Source organism: Triticum aestivum, chromosome 5B (assembly GCF_018294505.1).
Source record: "Triticum aestivum cultivar Chinese Spring chromosome 5B, IWGSC CS RefSeq v2.1, whole genome shotgun sequence".
NCBI lineage: Eukaryota > Viridiplantae > Streptophyta > Magnoliopsida > Poales > Poaceae > Triticum > Triticum aestivum.
The window spans coordinates 685689919-685706280 of record NC_057807.1 but is presented as its reverse complement, the minus strand read 5'-3'; the positions used below and the strand labels follow the sequence as shown (position 1 = coordinate 685706280).

General features: G+C 50.6%; 4 protein-coding genes across 6 annotated transcripts; 1 reads left to right on the top strand and 3 right to left on the bottom strand.

The window, feature by feature from the left end:
- Nucleotides 1-1976: 1976 nt before the first annotated feature.
- Nucleotides 1977-3105, bottom strand: LOC123115280 (uncharacterized). Its single transcript, XM_044536477.1, has 3 exons — nt 3010-3105; nt 2724-2924; nt 1977-2603 (listed from the first exon to the last, which is right to left on the bottom strand). The coding sequence occupies exons 1-3, from the start codon at nt 3103-3105 to the stop codon at nt 1977-1979; spliced, it is 924 nt and encodes a 307-aa protein (XP_044392412.1).
- A 1371-nt stretch (nt 3106-4476) lies between these two features.
- Nucleotides 4477-8039, top strand: LOC123114215 (BTB/POZ domain-containing protein At2g13690). The gene is made up of 2 exons (XM_044535599.1): nt 4477-5699; nt 6987-8039. Exons 1-2 carry the CDS (start codon nt 4998-5000, stop codon nt 7896-7898), a joined length of 1614 nt encoding a protein of 537 aa, XP_044391534.1. The 5' UTR covers nt 4477-4997; the 3' UTR covers nt 7899-8039.
- An 83-nt stretch (nt 8040-8122) lies between these two features.
- Nucleotides 8123-10581, bottom strand: LOC123114213 (tol-Pal system protein TolB). Of its 3 annotated transcripts, none has more exons than XM_044535598.1 (2): nt 9596-10581; nt 8123-9560 (listed from the first exon to the last, which is right to left on the bottom strand). In XM_044535598.1, the coding sequence occupies exons 1-2, from the start codon at nt 10454-10456 to the stop codon at nt 8400-8402; spliced, it is 2022 nt and encodes a 673-aa protein (XP_044391533.1). In that variant the 5' UTR covers nt 10457-10581; the 3' UTR covers nt 8123-8399. The 3 variants fall into 3 exon arrangements, with proteins under 3 accessions (XP_044391533.1, XP_044391532.1, XP_044391531.1); XM_044535597.1 differs by having other exon boundaries at nt 8123-9563; nt 9599-10580; XM_044535596.1 differs by having other exon boundaries at nt 8123-10581.
- A 2709-nt stretch (nt 10582-13290) lies between these two features.
- On the bottom strand, nt 13291-14142 carry LOC123114216 (uncharacterized). Its single transcript, XM_044535600.1, has one exon. The coding sequence runs from the start codon at nt 14025-14027 to the stop codon at nt 13578-13580; it is 450 nt and encodes a 149-aa protein (XP_044391535.1). The 5' UTR covers nt 14028-14142; the 3' UTR covers nt 13291-13577.
- Between the last annotated feature and the right edge of the window lie 2220 nt (nt 14143-16362).

Sequence of the window (16362 nt, the reverse complement as noted above, 5' to 3'; positions counted from 1 at the left end):
AGTAGCAAGTGCAATCTTCATCACGCTTTGCCTTCACAATGTTGAGTAGCTCATTAATAAGCACTATCTCAGCGTTGATGTTGTTGTGGATGCACTTGGTGCAACAAAGGAGAGAAGGGAGTAGCTTCATATTGCACATGAGCATAACACAAGGAATGCAGCCGCCAACAACAATACTAGACTGGGCATGAGGAATCAGCAAGCTGGGAATGGCATGACAAAGCAACAAGCTTTTGCACTCATGAAGCTAGGGAGAGAACTAGTGGTGCCAATGAAGATGCAAGTTGCAAGTGTCAGTGGTGGGTATTGTTATATTTTCCTTGTTGAAGAAGTAATGTAAGTTTCATGATGGTGCTAGATGCAAGTGTCCGGATGATAACAGGTTCAGTTCAAGGATGATTATGATCATGTAATGCCCTAATGATTATGTTGTTTGTATGAACTTGTTTCTGGCATCTTCTATGTATGAACCTGCTGTAATGTTTTGCAATTTAATGTTGATGCTAGTGTTTTATGGTTGAACCTATTTCTTCATGTGAGGAATGACCATATAGGACCAAACGCATGAGCCCAACTCCAGTTCAATTTGGCATTTACCAAAGTAGGATTTTGGCATTTTAAATGAATGAATTGATTGTACTAAGCAAAATGACCAAAGATTTTGGGATTTTGGCATTGTAAATGACCAAAACTAATGAAAGATAGCAAAATGACCAAAACTGATATGAGAAAGCTAATTGGAACACAAGCAAGCTACTAACAAGAATATGTTACCTGTTGAAAACCTCAACAAATGTTGTTCAATAGTATGTCACATTTAGGAGATCACTCTGAAATGCCCTTACTCAAGTTCTTGGGTCCAATTCATGTAGCCATTTTGTGTGCATCATAATCATCATTGATAGCCTTCATTTCTTCCATGCTTTGCTCATACTTCTTCACTGTGTTACTCCTTGCTATATTTCACGGTTGATTCTTATGAATATCTCCTTTGAAATGCCGTTGAAAGTTTTTCCACATATGTCTGACACAGAACATTTGTTCGGTCTCAGGAAACACTTCACTAACTACATTAATGAGACCGTGCACATTACATGCAACACAAACAAAAAATAATAGTACAACAATGAAAACATCAGGCAAGATCATGGTTAAAAATAGGAAACTATGTTTTGTTTGTCTGACATTATAGTCCAAGGTACCGTGTTGGTGATGCCATGCCAAGATCTCTTTTAAGTGTATCCAGAAACCAGTTCCAAATTGGTGTGTCCTCCGCTTGAACAACATGAAAGGCTATAGTAAAGATGCACCCATTTGAGTCAACACCTACAACTCCAAGCAATTGTCCTCTATATCTAGTCTTAGTATGACAACCACCTTGAAAGATCACTGGCCTGCATCCCTGAAGAAAGCCTCTCCTGCAAGCATGAAGGCACATATATAGTTTTGTATACTTTGCTGCGCCATCAAGTGGTACGATACATAGAAGCTGATCTAAAGTTGGTCCTCCTTATCTCTTTGCCTAATTCCATAGCTGGTTGTGTTTGTCCTTCTTCGTCACCATGGATTATTTTCATGGACAGCCTTCTTGCCCTCTATAATTTCATCTTTCCAGGTGTCATGTGCCATTCTTTCCGAACAATCCTTGAAAAGTTCATGAGGTCCATGTGCTGGTTTGCCCTAAAGCTCTCCAATTTTTTTTGTGCATGGTAAGGATTTGTGAATCCCTTAATCTTCCACTTGTTGCTACAAGTGTGCCCATGCACATACCTTTTGATTGTGAATGCCTTTGTACTATTGTTGAAGAATTCTCGCAAGGAGCAAGTGCAATCTTCATCACACTTTGCTTTCAACCTTATCTGCATTATATTCATGTACATTATCGTCTTCCAAGACTTTTTTTGACCAGGTTTATGTTCATATACATCATCTTTTTCATAGCCTTTTTTTGTGAGGTTTATCTCCATCTACATTTTCTACATAGAATAGAGGTCATCATCTTCGTAACCTATTTCGTGAACGACCTTCTTGTTGCCACGCTCTGAAGTGAACGCAAGCTTTAGTTGATCAACAACAAACTGGCATATATTGGTTTCCGTTATTCCATTGACATCCATGACCGCCGGGAAGCTTTTTGGGGAAATACTTAAACTAGTTGAAGGGGCAAGGAAGCACGAAAAAATAAGAGCTAGCCAAGCACGGAGAAAGTCATCATCATAAGATCCTCCCATGTCTATGATCATCTTGCACCATTCTGTGAGAGTTGGGGAGTTCTTGGATGTGATGTTGTAAATATTGTACATTGCCTTTGTGATTTCAGGCCGATTGTCGAAGCACACTTTCTTGCCCCTATTTGGCAAACCCCATATCCTATGGACACTTGCGGCATCTACATGAATCTTCCCCCTTTCTGGAATGACTATCTGCGAAATCTCAGGGTCATAATGCTTCATTATCCACTGGCTAAGATCTCCGGGCATGCTACTTGCTGCAAGGTCCAGAATTCCACCAAATTCTTTTCGAATGATGACACCCTTTTGGTCAGGAACCAAGTCCTTGTTCAACTTGAAGAGCCTTGCAGGGGATGCCCTGTTCCTACGACCCTATTAAACATGGGGAAGAAAAGGATTAGCAAAAGGAATTAAATGTTCATCACAGCATAGGCAACTTAGACATCATTGCTGGGCAACTGCTTAGTGAAACTGAGGCAACTACGCAAATACCTCAGTTCCTCCCGTCTTCTGGCGTTTTGGTTTTGGAGGTTGGTCAACATCTGCACCTTTGACATTTGTATTCCCAGCATCTGTAGCTTGGCTCTCGTTACTATTCTCGTTACTAATAATATCATCAGGACGCTTCCCCCATGAAATAATTGCTTTACTTCTGTGACGCTTGACCCCAGTTATTGGTGCACTGCTCCGTGGCTGGAAGATAGAAACCACATAAATCAATAAAAAAATGGAAAACACAATCTATTATGTACAGAAAGAACATATAGCATGTGCACACCTGTGTTTGATGCTCTTTATTCCCATGATATGCAAGGTCATCATGGCTTGATCCATCAGGTCCACCCTGTTTTGACTTATGACTTGTCCCAGCCATCTATTTTCTGCTGCATATATAAAGGACAAACAATTAGCATCATCATAAAAAGACATAAAAATGGTTCTGGAAAAAGTGTATATCATGCAACAAATTCATTTGACTAAAATTCTTGCTAAACTAAGCAAACAACAATTTACAAAAAAGTGGACCCTGAAATGGGTTGTAAACTATCTGATTTTCACTATGTTACAACATTAATACAAAAGTACATACAAAAAACCTAAGTAAAACATGACTACAGGGAGCAAGAAACAACTGTTGCACATCAATCACCAGGCAACACATGATGGCATTTCAGGAAAATGAATAAGAAATCTCGAGCAAGCTTGAGATTACACAAATGCGGTAAGAACGTATAGTGGCTGCTAGGCAATACATGATGGCATTTCAGGCAAGTGACTAAGAAAGCTTGAGCAAGCTTGAGATTACACAAATGCAGTAAGAACATATAGTGGCTGCTAGGCAACACATGATGGCATTCCAGGCAAATGACTAAGAAAGCTTGAGCAAAAGCCAGGCATTGCACAAAGACACTAGGCAAAAAACAGTTGAGGGCATGTCAGGGCAACTAACTAACAAAATTTGAGCAAGCCAGACACACTAGGCAACAGTTGAGGGCAATTCAGGCAACTGACTAACAAAACTCCAGCAAAAAAGCCTGACAACTCAATCACAAAACTTAAGCAAACTGACATATCTATAAAAATAAACACGAGCGTCGAACCACAACACATAAACCTGACACACAAACATTTCAACAACGGGAACCTACAGCATAGGGGCATTTGTTGCATGAAAAAAAAGTGCTAGGCAACTATATGAGCATCATATGAGCAGTTGTTGCGCAAGTCAGTAGACCAACAAACTGTGCATGAGAATATTTCCCTGCCTCTCCCTCCACACGCCACGACATCCTACTGAGCATCACCAAGCCTTGAATGCACCCCAAATCCTATCTCACCAGCACCCAAAACCAAATCTAACGAGTGCTCAATCCGTTTCAACTCAGTTAACCTATGCATAATCTCTTCCTAATCTCTTACAATGGCAAAGGTACTCGGTGATTTCGCCTAAAAACTCAGGAGATCTAACAAGCCTACAAAAAATGGAATCGAGATGAACTGACCTGTGATTCTGCCCTCCGCCAAACAGGAAGGCGATTCTGCTCCTCCGCGCGAACCACACGGCGAAGACGCGCGCGGAGGGTCCTCCTTGCCCGCGTCTCCGGTGCTGCAGCGCCTTCTGCCTCAGAACAAATCTCTTCGCACGACACCACGACCAGATGCCACCTGGCGCAGACGACGAGGCAGCGCCACCATTGTAAGAGATTAGAAAAGCAAATCTCTCTGCTAACCGCGGGGCACGGGAAAGCAAAGCACAGACCGGTGGTACGGACGCACCACCAGAAAACTGCCGTGCCACTCCACTCCGCTCCGGCAGTGCGCACACCGCCGTTTTCCGCCCACACAACACAAGGCCAGCCAGCCACGCGCCCACACACAAAGTATAGATCTGCCGACCGAGCGCCGCACGTCGCTGCTCCGCTCCCGATCGAGACGGGCCACACGGCCATCCACCGCACCGCCGGAGTAGGTGCGGCTTCATTCCATCCCATCATCATCCCGTCCGAGGCGCCACCTCACTCCATCTCTTCTTGCACGCCGGCCCCACTCCAGCCCAGCCCGGCCCATCTCATCCCATCCCCCATCGGCCCCGCCGCACCGCAGCAATTATTCTCCTCCGCTACCTCCGCGGTGGCCAGCACACCACACCACACCACGCTTCCCTTGCCTTGCTCCCCCACCTCCACACCCATCTCATTCCCCCCTCTCCCCATCCCCAATGGCGCCGACCTCCGAGCCCTAGATAGATCCCCCGCGCGCAGCCGCATGGCGGAGCACGCCGCCCGCCACCTCCGCCGCCGCGGCCCCGTCGCCGGCTGGTGCTGCTCCTTCGCCGGCGTCCCGCCCAGCCCCGACCACCGCCTCCACCCCCACCGCACCCTCTCCCACGCCGCCGCGCCGCCAACCGCAGGATCTGTGTGCACCGGCGGCGAGGGCCCGCGGAAGCAACCACAGCTGCCGCCCAAATCCCCCTCCTCCTTCCACGGCTCTCCCTCCTCCAAGCTGGCGGGCCTCATCGACTACCCGCGCCGGATCCTCTCCCCGGGCCGCGTCTCCCCCATCGACCCCGACGCCCACCCCCCTCCTCCTCCGACCCCCAACCCCACCGACCAGCCGCAGCACCCGGAGCAGCAGCAGCCGCCGCCGATGGCCCCGTTCGTCGCGGTGCGGGAGGAGGAGGAGGAGGGGCAGGGGGACGGGCTGGATCTGAGGCTCTGCCTCCGCGGGAGGGACGGCGCCACCGGCTGCGTCATGGACCTCGACTCCGCCGTGCTCTGCGGGAGCAGCGCCTTCTTCGCCGCCATGGCGCCCGAGCCCAACGCCTCTGGTGCCGGGGCCCGGAGGATCGAGGTCGACGGGGTCGACAACGTCGCCGCCTTCAGGGACGCCGTCGAGCTCATGTTCCATGCCGACGCTCCGCGGTGGCTCGCCAGGGCCGGCGTCTCGCGAGCCATCGCCGTCCTCGAGGTGAGAATGAGATGCACATTCTTCCCTACTCTATTTGCTGTACAGTGCAGTTCTGATAGGTAGACCTTGGTGGCCGTGTGGTTGCACAGATGGTGTTTGTGCGAGGCTGACAGCACGTTGCAGGTTTAGTACAGTGCAAATTGATTGGCCCCTTTGAAATTTTATGAGCTTGATGACTGATGGTCATGTCTAACTACTCTATTAGTAAGTAACTAGATAGATGCACATGTTTTTGGATTTTACCCTGTTGTAACGGTGGCGTCGCTTTCTGCGTCCTAATCACTGGAATTGCATTGATATTACGTCATACGCGGTTTGTGCGAAGCCACATTTGTTATGGTACGAGTTATACCGACAATTTTTTGCTGGTGCAAGCCGTACAGTTTTTGGGATTATGGTGCCCATAAAGCTGAGACCAGTATGTCTTGTTGAGAAATACAAGTGCCACCTTAACATAAATTTATGATTTGTACTAGTTAGGCTGCTAACGCCGTGGGCGCAAGTTAGCTGGGCAGGCGCTTGAATTGTCGCGTGGTGAGCGTACGCCGCCAAACAATGTATCCAGATAAGCTAGGTCTGGACAGATGGGAGTGTGAAACCAACCAAGAAGTAATTGATAGTTAGCTAGTGCTTTCACTTCTTCGCTAGTGAATTAAATGAAAGAATTGATTCTTCTATAGTATGGAACATTGTCTACCTAATCAGCCGATATCATGGTCCTATCTGTTGAGTGTAATTATGGGAGGACAAATCAATAATGTGTGTGTGCTGATAGGGTGTCCTTGGATCTGAAGTCAGCCCATTGATAAATAGTATGACAGCGCGACAACATAAAAGCTCTGATTAAGATGGAAACATAAACAGAGCAGTCTAATTTTAGTGGTACCAAAATTGGTACAGAATGTTTGCAACATAGATTATTATGACAAATTATTTTAACTTTGGACAAATTGCATTTGCTCCATGACACATTGGTTGGTCCTTTAACTGCTGTCAGTTACTCTGCACGCTGTTTATATTGAACCCCTTGTAACACAGTATGGCCTGGTGGTCTACATTTTTACAGAGTTATACCAATTACAGATTAGGCATGCAGTTGTACAGCGACATCAATAATAATAGAACATTGTTTACACATGCTACCAATATTGCCGTAGTGTACTTCTTAAGTTTTTTTTTTTTGAATGGGTCTTCTTTCTGACATGATTCTTGCAAAAGAAAGAGATAATAGTTTAGGTAGCATCTCACAATGGGTCTGATAGATGTTGTTTTAATTTTGAATTGCAGGTGGCTTCCTCGATTATGTTTGACAAAGGAATCAGATCATGTTTGGAGTACATTGAAGCAGTTCCATGGAATGAGAATGAGGAAGAGAAGCTAAAGCACCTCTTTGCTAGATGCACTTTCGATGAAGCGTTATCAAAAGATGTATTGGCAAGATTGCAAACACAACCGTCTAGCAGCTCGGAAGACCTGACTGGTCAGCTCATCCAATCTGTCACCAGCAGCACAAACAACAGTGCAAGAAAAGATATGCAGTCTTTGATCAATGGTCTTCTAAGCAAGAGCTCAGTATATCAAAAGGATTTGTCTGGATTAAACAAAAGGAGCCTATACCAGATTTGCTGCTCGTGTCTAAACCTACTGGTGGAACTTTTTAAGGAAGACTCGGAGCCAAAATGCGGCACAGACCAGGCACTGAAAGTTAGGCACAATAATAAACCCATGATTGAAAGAGTGAGCAAGCAAAGTGAGAACCTCAGCTGGCTATTTGAGATCCTGGTCAACAATGATATGGCAGAGAATTTCGTCGTGCTGTGGGCCGGACAAGACGATCTCATCAGGATGCACGAGCAAGCATCGCCAATGTTCAGGTACGAGCTAAGCCGGATATCAGCGGGCGTGTTCATCGCTCTCGGGCAAGGGAAAGTGCAGTGCCCGAGCGATCTGAGGAGCCAACTGTTCCGGGGATGGTTCACGCCGATGTTAACCGATTTCGGTTGGCTTCAAAGGTGCTCCAAGGGGCTGGATGCGAGAGCGCTGGAGGATAGCCTGGGGCAAGCCCTTCTCACCCTCCCGCTCCGGGAGCAGCAGAGCCTGTTCGAGGAATGGTTCCAGTGCTTCGCGTCTAGTGGCGCGGAATGCCCGAACCTTAGCCGAGCCTTCCAGGTATGGTGGCGAAGGTCATTCGCTAGATAGATTTGTCGGTAGAGCCCTTGGAGCAGCAGAAGCCTGCGAGATATTGCTTGGTCCGCATGAGTTATATCGGTATTTGTAGTGTGTGTATGATTGTAAGATAAGATGAATTCCTGTTAGCCTGTAGAGTTGAATTTTTGTTTATGATCTTGGCTCGGTTCTTCCCAGTGTATGCACTACTTGACAAAACCACAATTCCCAGAGTCAGCAATAGAATTGTTGTAGAATTGCTTCAAACCACAGTTCTCTTGCTACAAATTAACAAGTGGACATAGCTTCGTCTAGAGTACATACATATCCCAGTGGCAATTTGGCTCATATTTGCCTGAACATGGCCTCAGTGTACATGGCCTTATTCCTGGAGAATTACAGATACAGTAGTAATTAAGCAGGGCAAACATTTATATACAGCACCGGCAGGCTCTCCTTGATATCATCTTCTAGCAGCCGATCTTGTTGTTGCCATGGGCATAGCGAAGGGCAGCACTTGCAGGCTGCGCATCATCATCCTCTATGCTGAGCCAGTGGCAGTCCTGGAAGGCGCAGCTCCCGGAGGCTCGCAGCGTCTCGCCGACGTCCCGGGGCTCGAGGAAGTGCGGCGTCCACGACGGCGTGCCGTCCTCGAACGAGTTGTGCGTGAGCCGCTGCAGCCCCGAGCCGTCGATGTTGACGGTGAAGATCTCGCCGTAGGGCTGGTAGTGGTGCGGGTTCGAAATGGGCTCGGCGGAGACGGCGGCGAGGTCCGAGGTGAACACCATGCGCTTCGAGTCGGGGCTGAACCAGGGGTGGTTCGTCCTGCCGCCGTCCGCGCTGTGCACCACCCTCCGCAGCCCGGTGCCGTTCGGGTGCACCATGTGGATGGCGAAGCTGCCGCCCCCCGGGTTGTGCCGGTCGGAGGCGAAGGCGATCCACTCGCCGTCCGGCGACCAGTTGCACATGGTGTCGGTCCATGGCCCGTCCGTCAGGCGCCGGATGCCGCCGGCCTCGCCGTCCTCCGCGTCCATGATGTACAGGTTCTTGTGCCCGGACCTCCCCGACCGGAACACCACCCACTTGCCGTCCGGCGACGGCGACGGGAACGCGTTGTTCTCGCCTCCGATTGTGAGCTTCTTGATGGAAATCTGAGATACGCTGCTGCCGTCGTCGTCCTCGTCGCCGAGGGACACGGCCACCACGTCCACCTCCGTGCTCTCGCTCGCGAAGTCCGGCCCGATGCTGGTGTAGATCACCCCTTTCCTCTTCCAGTCCCACGACGTGGGGAACGCGTTCCCGGAGAAGATCTTCCGGCGGCCGCCGGAGCCGTCGGAGTTCACCACGTACAGCCCCGGCAGCCCCACGAAGGCGATCTTCTTGCCGTCCGGCGAGAAGGAAGGGTACGACCCGTCGATCCTGAACAGCGACTCCGACGCCGGGCTCTTGAGGCTCTCCAGCAGCAGCGGCGAGTCCCCGTTCCCGCTGCCCCGGCACCGGTGGTACCCGACCCGCGCGCCGTCCGGCGAGACGAACGGGTTGAAGTGGTGCGCGCGCGGCGCCACGGGCCTGGTCACCTCGAAGTAGGCGGCGTTGTCGGCGCCGGAGCTCAGGTCGATCACCTCGATGTGCCGGTAGTCCGAGCCGGGCCGCCTGGTGGCCACCGCGACGAGCCCCGGCGCCCCGGGCGACGCGGCGGGCGTGAAGGCGTGGAACCCCGGCGGGGTGATCCGCTCCACGGACGAGGCCGCCGCCAGGAGCCCGTCATCGGAGACCTCGACCTTGGCGCGGTACACGCTGTACCAGCCGTCGCTGTCCCGGCGGTGGAAGAAGAGCGTGGACTCGTCGGCCCAGCAGGGCCAGCCGCCGTCGCGGACGAGCAGCGTGCGGCGGGACCCGTCGGAGGTGCGGAAGACGTAGACGTCGGTGCGGAGGTCCTGCACCTCGCCGGCCCAGCCGCGCTCGCCGGGGGAGGCGGCGGCGGTCCAGTCCCCGGAGGGCGAGACGGCGGGGCTGAAGTCGGCGACACCGGGCGGGGTGAGCCGGGTGGTCCGGCCGGAGGGGAGGTGGGTGGCGTAGACGGCCGCCCAGCTCCGGCGCGGGGCGGCCGCGGGGACGGCCGTGGAGACGTAGACGAGGCGGGAGCCGTCGCGGGTGAGCGCCGGGCGGTCCCGCAGCGCGACGGGGTCCCAGGGCAGCAGCGGCGTCGGGGCCGCTGGCGGAGACGAGTCCCCATCGCCGACCTCGCGCGCCTCGCGGCGGGAGGCAGAGGAGGAGGAGGAGGGCGGGACGGGGGAGAGGTAGACGTTGAGGGAGCCGTTGCGCTCGGAGACGAAGAGGAGCGCGGCGGAGGAGGGCGCGAAGTTGGCGTTGTAGTTGACGGAGGCGCCGTCGGTGAGGCGGAGCTCTGCCCCTGCTGCAGGGGAGGGGGAGGCGGAGAGGGAGGGGGCGAGCGGGAGGGCGTAGACGTCGAAGGCGTAGCGGGTGCGGCCGAGCGTGGTGAAGACGATGGTGCCGGCGGCGGCGGAGGAGAGCGCGGGCGCGGCGTTCAGCAGGAGCAGGAGGAGGAGGAGGGCGGCGCGGGGAGCCATGGCGACGGGGATTACTCGCTGGCGCTGCGTGCGTGCGGTGTGCGGGGAAAGGGAAGCGGATAAACCCGGCGAGTTTTACGGCGGGAAATAATGAAAGAAAATTGGGTTTGGTGGTGCGGAGCATCGGATCCACATCCACTTCTTCCAGAAGTGTCGCCGACATTTTCTTCTTCTGGATGAGGCTGGGGATCATTTTCACCGGGAGAAGAAAGCGACCCAAGGGAGATATTTCTTCTGGGCCAAAATTGTCGAGCGCAATCATTCAAGACAAACCAATTTTGTTTTTCAGAAAAAAAAACTTTCAAAGCTATTCATCAAACATAATGGCAGTACTGTTATAGTGAAAATTACATCGAGACTCGTAGACCACCCAACTACGAGTTCCCTCTCTAGCAGCTTTGCTTTGTTTCATCCGTTGCAACGGAGAAAAGAGAGCAAGGCAGAAGGAGCGGCTTTGCTCTTCCATGGTGATTGATTCCTTCCGAGCTGCCTCGCATTCCTTACCCGAAGTAATACACTCTCATCATGTCGTCGTTTGATTCGTTCTCGACGGTTGCTTGTTGCATTGTGCGTCTCCCTCAATCTCTCCGTGTACTTCCAGAGATCTGGTGGGATACCATTACTAGTTTGATTGCTCTTTTGGGACTGTCCCAATCTTAGTTCATCATTGAGAGTCTGACTATTATCATGGGTCAGGATGTACCGTGTCATTCAGGAGCTACTCCCTCCGTTTCAAAATAGATGACTCAACTTTGTACTAACTCCTTTGTGCTCTGTTGCCCCATTGGAGTGGAGATGTCAAGCTGCTCGTGTCATTGTTGTTTTTGGTTTACGTATGATTCTTGTGTGAGATGTTGATCCTGCACCAAGGAACACAGTTTCCTATGGTTGCTTGATTTGTTCACTGTAGGTTCCTGTATTGATATGACCTGGTCCATGTTTCAATGATCTCCTGAATATTCCTGCTCACAAAGAAAACTTTCAAGAGCAAATATAAGTTTTCAGGAAATATGCCGCAGTGACGCGTTTGATCGACTTTTAAGCTTTTCTTTCTTTGTATCATGGTCTGCCATGCTTGAATTCTTTACCCTGTCGGCACAAGAAAGATGTCTGCTTGAAGTAGTTCTGTAAATGTGTGCGCTCCTACGTGCAATCTCATTCAATTAGTCCGCTGCCAAGTCATTTTGGCTCATATTTTCGGGAAAATCCTTTTAATTTGTGCATGTACGTACATTCATGAAATCATCTACTTAAGTCTGCATGTAGTACATAATCTCGCTGACCATGGTTACTTCCCTTGTCTCATAATCCCTGCTGATTAGAAAACTAGTCTTCATCAGTGGACCATGTACATAATCTCACTGACCAGTTCATTCTTTTTAGAAAACCTAGGAAAAACCAAACATGTACCCGCCGGGGTGCGCCAGCACGAGACACGTGGCAGCGCTGTCCGCTGGGTACGCCCCCAAAGGGGTACCTGCTCAGTAGTTGCTCCCACGAATTCTTTTTGTTGTGAATGTGTGCTTGGAAGATTTAGTTGGTGAATGCTCGATCCCTAGATGTATCTACAATTTTTACTAGAAAAAAAGAATCATCTTACAAGAAAGAGCTACAGAAAAACTATCTACAAAGACCCTGTGGCAGTAAGAGAGCCCCCGCAGGCAAAAGCCCGTTCTAGTTCCAGTCCTAAAGCCCGAAATGCGTGCCCATATTAAAGGCAGGAGCACTGGCCAGGGAGCGCTCCATTTTGTGGTGTGTGCTAGCTCGTTACGCCCCTGATATTGTTAAGAGCAACTCCAACGGGGTGACCCATTTCGTCCGGCGCCGTTCATTTGGATCGGCGTGGACATAAAAGGTGGCCCAACGCGCCGACCCAAACGGACGCGCGTCCGCTTTTCGTCCGCGGTCGACCCATTCCCGGCCCATTTTTGAGCCGGATTTGCGTCGGCGCGGACACGCGACAGACGTGCGCACGCTCGTCATCTCCTTCTTCGAACCCGCTGGGGTGTGTCACATTGCCCTCCCCCATCCAACAACAATCCTAGTCCTCCTTCATCGTCGTCGCCGCCGCCGCCCATTTTTGCCAGCGACTCTGCCAGCTGCCGGGGCCTTCACATCCGCCCAGCTACGTCGCCCGCTCCCACGTCGCCCGCCACCGCCGTGTTTGCCGGCCGGGAGCCGACTGCTTCCCCCCTCCCCCCCGCACCTCCCACCACACAGCCGCCACCAACCAAGAAGCCGCCTCACCGCTCGTCGGATGCCGGCAGGACAACTAGCTGGTCCGTGCGCGCCGCGACTCACTTCGCCGGCCGTCTCCTTCACTGACGCCCGCAAGCTGTTCGACAGTTTGCCAAGGTACAAAAATGTACTCATCCGACGAGTTCTTTTTTCACAATTTCCTTTGTGACTCCGACGATTCGTCCTCCGATGACGAGGAGGAGATATTGACTGCCGTGTTGGTCCATCACCACCTCAACAGCCAGCGGCCATTGTTCCGTGGCTCCATTCCGGGCTGCCTTCCGGCGTTGAATCGCAATCGAGAGAGCGGGCATTTCCTCCTTTGGAAGAACTATTTTGATACAACAAACTCGTTGTTCAAACATCAGAAATTCCGCCGCCGTTTCCGTATGAGTAGGCATCTTTTCAACCATATTAGAGAGGGGGTGGTCGGCTATGATAACTATTTCGAGTGCAAAGAGGATGCCGTTGGCAAGATTGGTTTTTCCTCTTATCAGAAATGCACTGCCGCCATCCGAATGCTTGCATACGGTGATCTCATTGACGAGTACGTCCGTATGAGCGAGTCTACTTGCCTAGAGTCCCTGTATAAGTTCTGCAAGGCTGTTATTGCTGTGTTTGGCCCTGAGTACTTGAGAGAGCCTACTGCTGAAGATACAACCCGTTTGTTGGCGATGAATGCAAGCAGGGGCTTCCCAGGGATGATTGGTAGTATAGACTGCATGCATTGGGAGTGAAAGAACTGCCCTTCTGTTTGGCAAGGGAAGTATAAGGGCCATATCAGGGCTTGCACTGTCATACTTGAGGCCGTGGCGTCTCAAGATCTCTGGATCTGACACTCTTTTTTTGGCATGGCCAGATCACACAATGATATCAACGTGCTTTACCGCTCGCTGTCGCGGGTAAGGGCCGGGCGGTCCCGGAGCGCGACGGGGTCCCATGGCAGCAGCGGCGTCGGGGCCGCAGGCGTGGACGAGTCCCCATCGCCGACTTCGCGCGCCTCGCGGCGGGAGGCGGTCGGGGGGACGGGGGAGAGGTAGACGTTGAGGGAGCCGTTGCGCTCGGAGACGAAGAGCAGCGCGGCGGAGGAGGGCGCGAAGTTTGCGTTGTAGTTGACGGAGGCGCCGTCGGTGAGGCGGAGCTCTGTCGAAGGGGAGGCGGGGAGGGAGAGGGAGGGGGCGAGCGGGAGGTCGTAGACATCGAAGGCGTAGCGGCTGCGGCCGAGCGTGGTGAAGACGATGGTGCCGGCTGCGGCGGAGGAGAGCGCGGGCGCGGCGGCTAGCAGCGCGAGGAGGAGGAGGGCGACGAGGTGGAGGTCGGCGCGGCGAGCCATGGCGTGCGATTACTCGCTGGTGCTGCGTGCGTGGGGAGTGGATAAACCCAGCGAATTTTACAGTGGGAAATAATAGAAGAAAATTGGGTTTGGTGGACAGTCGTGTCGCCGCTCGGCCGCTGTGAAGAGGACGTGCTCTGCTGTCTGGGGTGGGCAGCGCGATCTGATGATGCCGACATTTTCTTTTTCTGGCTGAGCCTGATGATAATTTTCACCGGGAGAAGAAAGCGACGCAAGGTAGATATTTCCGGGGCAAATTTGTCGACCGCAATTATTCCACAGAAATTAATTTTTTTGTAGAACAATTTTTCGATGTACTCATCAAACATAATGACAGACGACATAGGAAGAAAATTTCGTGGACCCCGGCTGCAAAGTCCATCCCGTGCGTACCCATGCCAGGATTTGTCCACGTGTCTCAGCTTCCCATCGGGCGATCGCTGTTTCTTCCGCTCCGTTACTTGCGTCCCTCGGCTCAGATGGGTTCAGTCGGCTCAAAACAAGTGCGATCCCGGTAACAGCACAAGTGCCAACAAATGGCGGTAGAATAAATAGCAAAGGTAACACAAAATAATACATTCAAGCCCGTAGTAAACCACCCAACGACGATTACATTGGAGTTAATTTTCTTACAAACCCCATGATAAAAACATACTTGCTACTTTTCAATCGAATGATTTTAATTTGGCTTCAGTCGGATTTTCTAGCCATTGAATCGTGTGGTGATTCGTGACACAAGTGCACATTTATGTCATTGTTGGGCCACAGTTGAGTTTTTGGGCTCCTCGTTACCTATTTTCTTTTTTTTTCTTCTTTCTTTCATTTCTCTCTCTAGCAGCTTTGCTCTTTTTCATTCGGGAGCGGCTGTTGCAGCGAAGAAAATAGAGCAAGTGAGAGGGAGAGAGGCACTCTTCCATAGCGATTTCTTCTTCGGCTCCGGTGTCGATTCTAAGATGCCTTCCCTTCTTTACCCGAAGTAACATATTCTCATGTCGTCGCTTTATTCGTTCTCAGTGGTTGCTTGTTGGATTTTGCCTCTCCTTCGTCTGTTTCTAGAGAATCTGGCGGGATGCCATTTCTAGTTTGATTGCTCTTTCATGTCTCAATCTTAGGTCGTTGTCGAAGAATCGGACTTATATTGCGGGTTCAATGTCCAACGATCGTGATGCCGTAGCGCCTAGATTCGTGTCCTCCAAGAGCTAGGTTCTTTGTGCTCTGTCACCAACCACATTGGAGTAGAGATGTCGAGCTGCTCATGTCATTGTGGTTTTGGTTTATGTGTATGATTGTTCTGTGAGATGTTGATCCTGCACCAAGGAACACACTCCCCTTGTTCCTTGGTCTTGAATTTCCTACGATTGGTAGATTCGTTCAATCCATTTTATCAAGCTTACGGTAATGTCTTCTTGTCCATAGTAGGTTCATGTATTGATCTGACTGGTGAGCTCCTTATGTTTGCCCTGGTCCATGTTTGAATGATCCTCTGAACAATTTTCCTATGCTCAGAAACAAAACATTCAAGAATAAATATTAGACTTGAGAAATGTTGAGGATATCGCTTATAGTTAGCGTCTCGATCAGCTGGAGATTAGAGATTAATCAGAAATCGGTTGATTAATCAATTTTATCGGTCGACTATTAACCGACCATTTTTTTCGAGTGCCAGGTTCCCAACACTAAAATATGCTACATTCAACACCAAAAAAATATTGGACATAAGTGTTACCTTGATTCCTAACCTTTGAATCCTCGTATAATGACAAACAAAAATAGGACAATTGAAAGGATCGATACGGTTGACTAGAGGGGAGGGGATGAATAGGCAACTATCATTTTTTTAGCTCTTTTAATCAAATTAGGGTTAACCATAAAATAGATTGTCTAGATATGCAACTAGGTGAACAACCTATATGATGTGCTCAACAACAACACAACAAGCAATCAAAGGATACAATACAATATAAGCTTGCACAAAGTAAAGGTAAGAAATAACCACAAGTTGACTCGGTGAAGACGAGGATGTGTTACTGAAGTTCCCTTCCTTGAGGGGAGGTACGTCTCCGTCGAAGCAGTGTGGAGGCACAATGCTCTACCTGAAGCCACTAGGGCCACGTATTCTCCTCACGCCCTCGCACAATGCAAGATGCCATGATTCCACTAGTGATGCCCTTGAAGGCGACGACCGAACCCTTAAAACAAGGTTGATGCTCTCTCCATGATAATCCCCAAGTGCAGGGAATCATCGTAGCAATTCCCAAAGGTGGAAGTGTAAGTATGGAGTGTCGAACCCACAAGGAGCTAATGGTAAGATCAATATTCTCTCAAGTCCTATCTG

Coding starts and splice junctions, on each gene's coding strand:
- LOC123115280 (XM_044536477.1), bottom strand. CDS start 3,105: ATGGCTGGGACAAGTCATAAGTCAAAACAGGGTGGACCTGATGGATCA. Junction 2,925..3,009: donor ATAAAGAGCATCAAACACAG/GTGTGCACATGC, acceptor TCTATCTTCCAG/CCACGGAGCAGTGCACCAAT. Junction 2,604..2,723: donor AGAAGACGGGAGGAACTGAG/GTATTTGCGTAG, acceptor CATGTTTAATAG/GGTCGTAGGAACAGGGCATC.
- LOC123114215 (XM_044535599.1), top strand. CDS start 4,998: ATGGCGGAGCACGCCGCCCGCCACCTCCGCCGCCGCGGCCCCGTCGCC. Junction 5,700..6,986: donor GAGCCATCGCCGTCCTCGAG/GTGAGAATGAGA, acceptor TTTGAATTGCAG/GTGGCTTCCTCGATTATGTT.
- LOC123114213 (XM_044535596.1), bottom strand. CDS start 10,456: ATGGCTCCCCGCGCCGCCCTCCTCCTCCTCCTGCTCCTGCTGAACGCC.
- LOC123114216 (XM_044535600.1), bottom strand. CDS start 14,027: ATGGCTCGCCGCGCCGACCTCCACCTCGTCGCCCTCCTCCTCCTCGCG.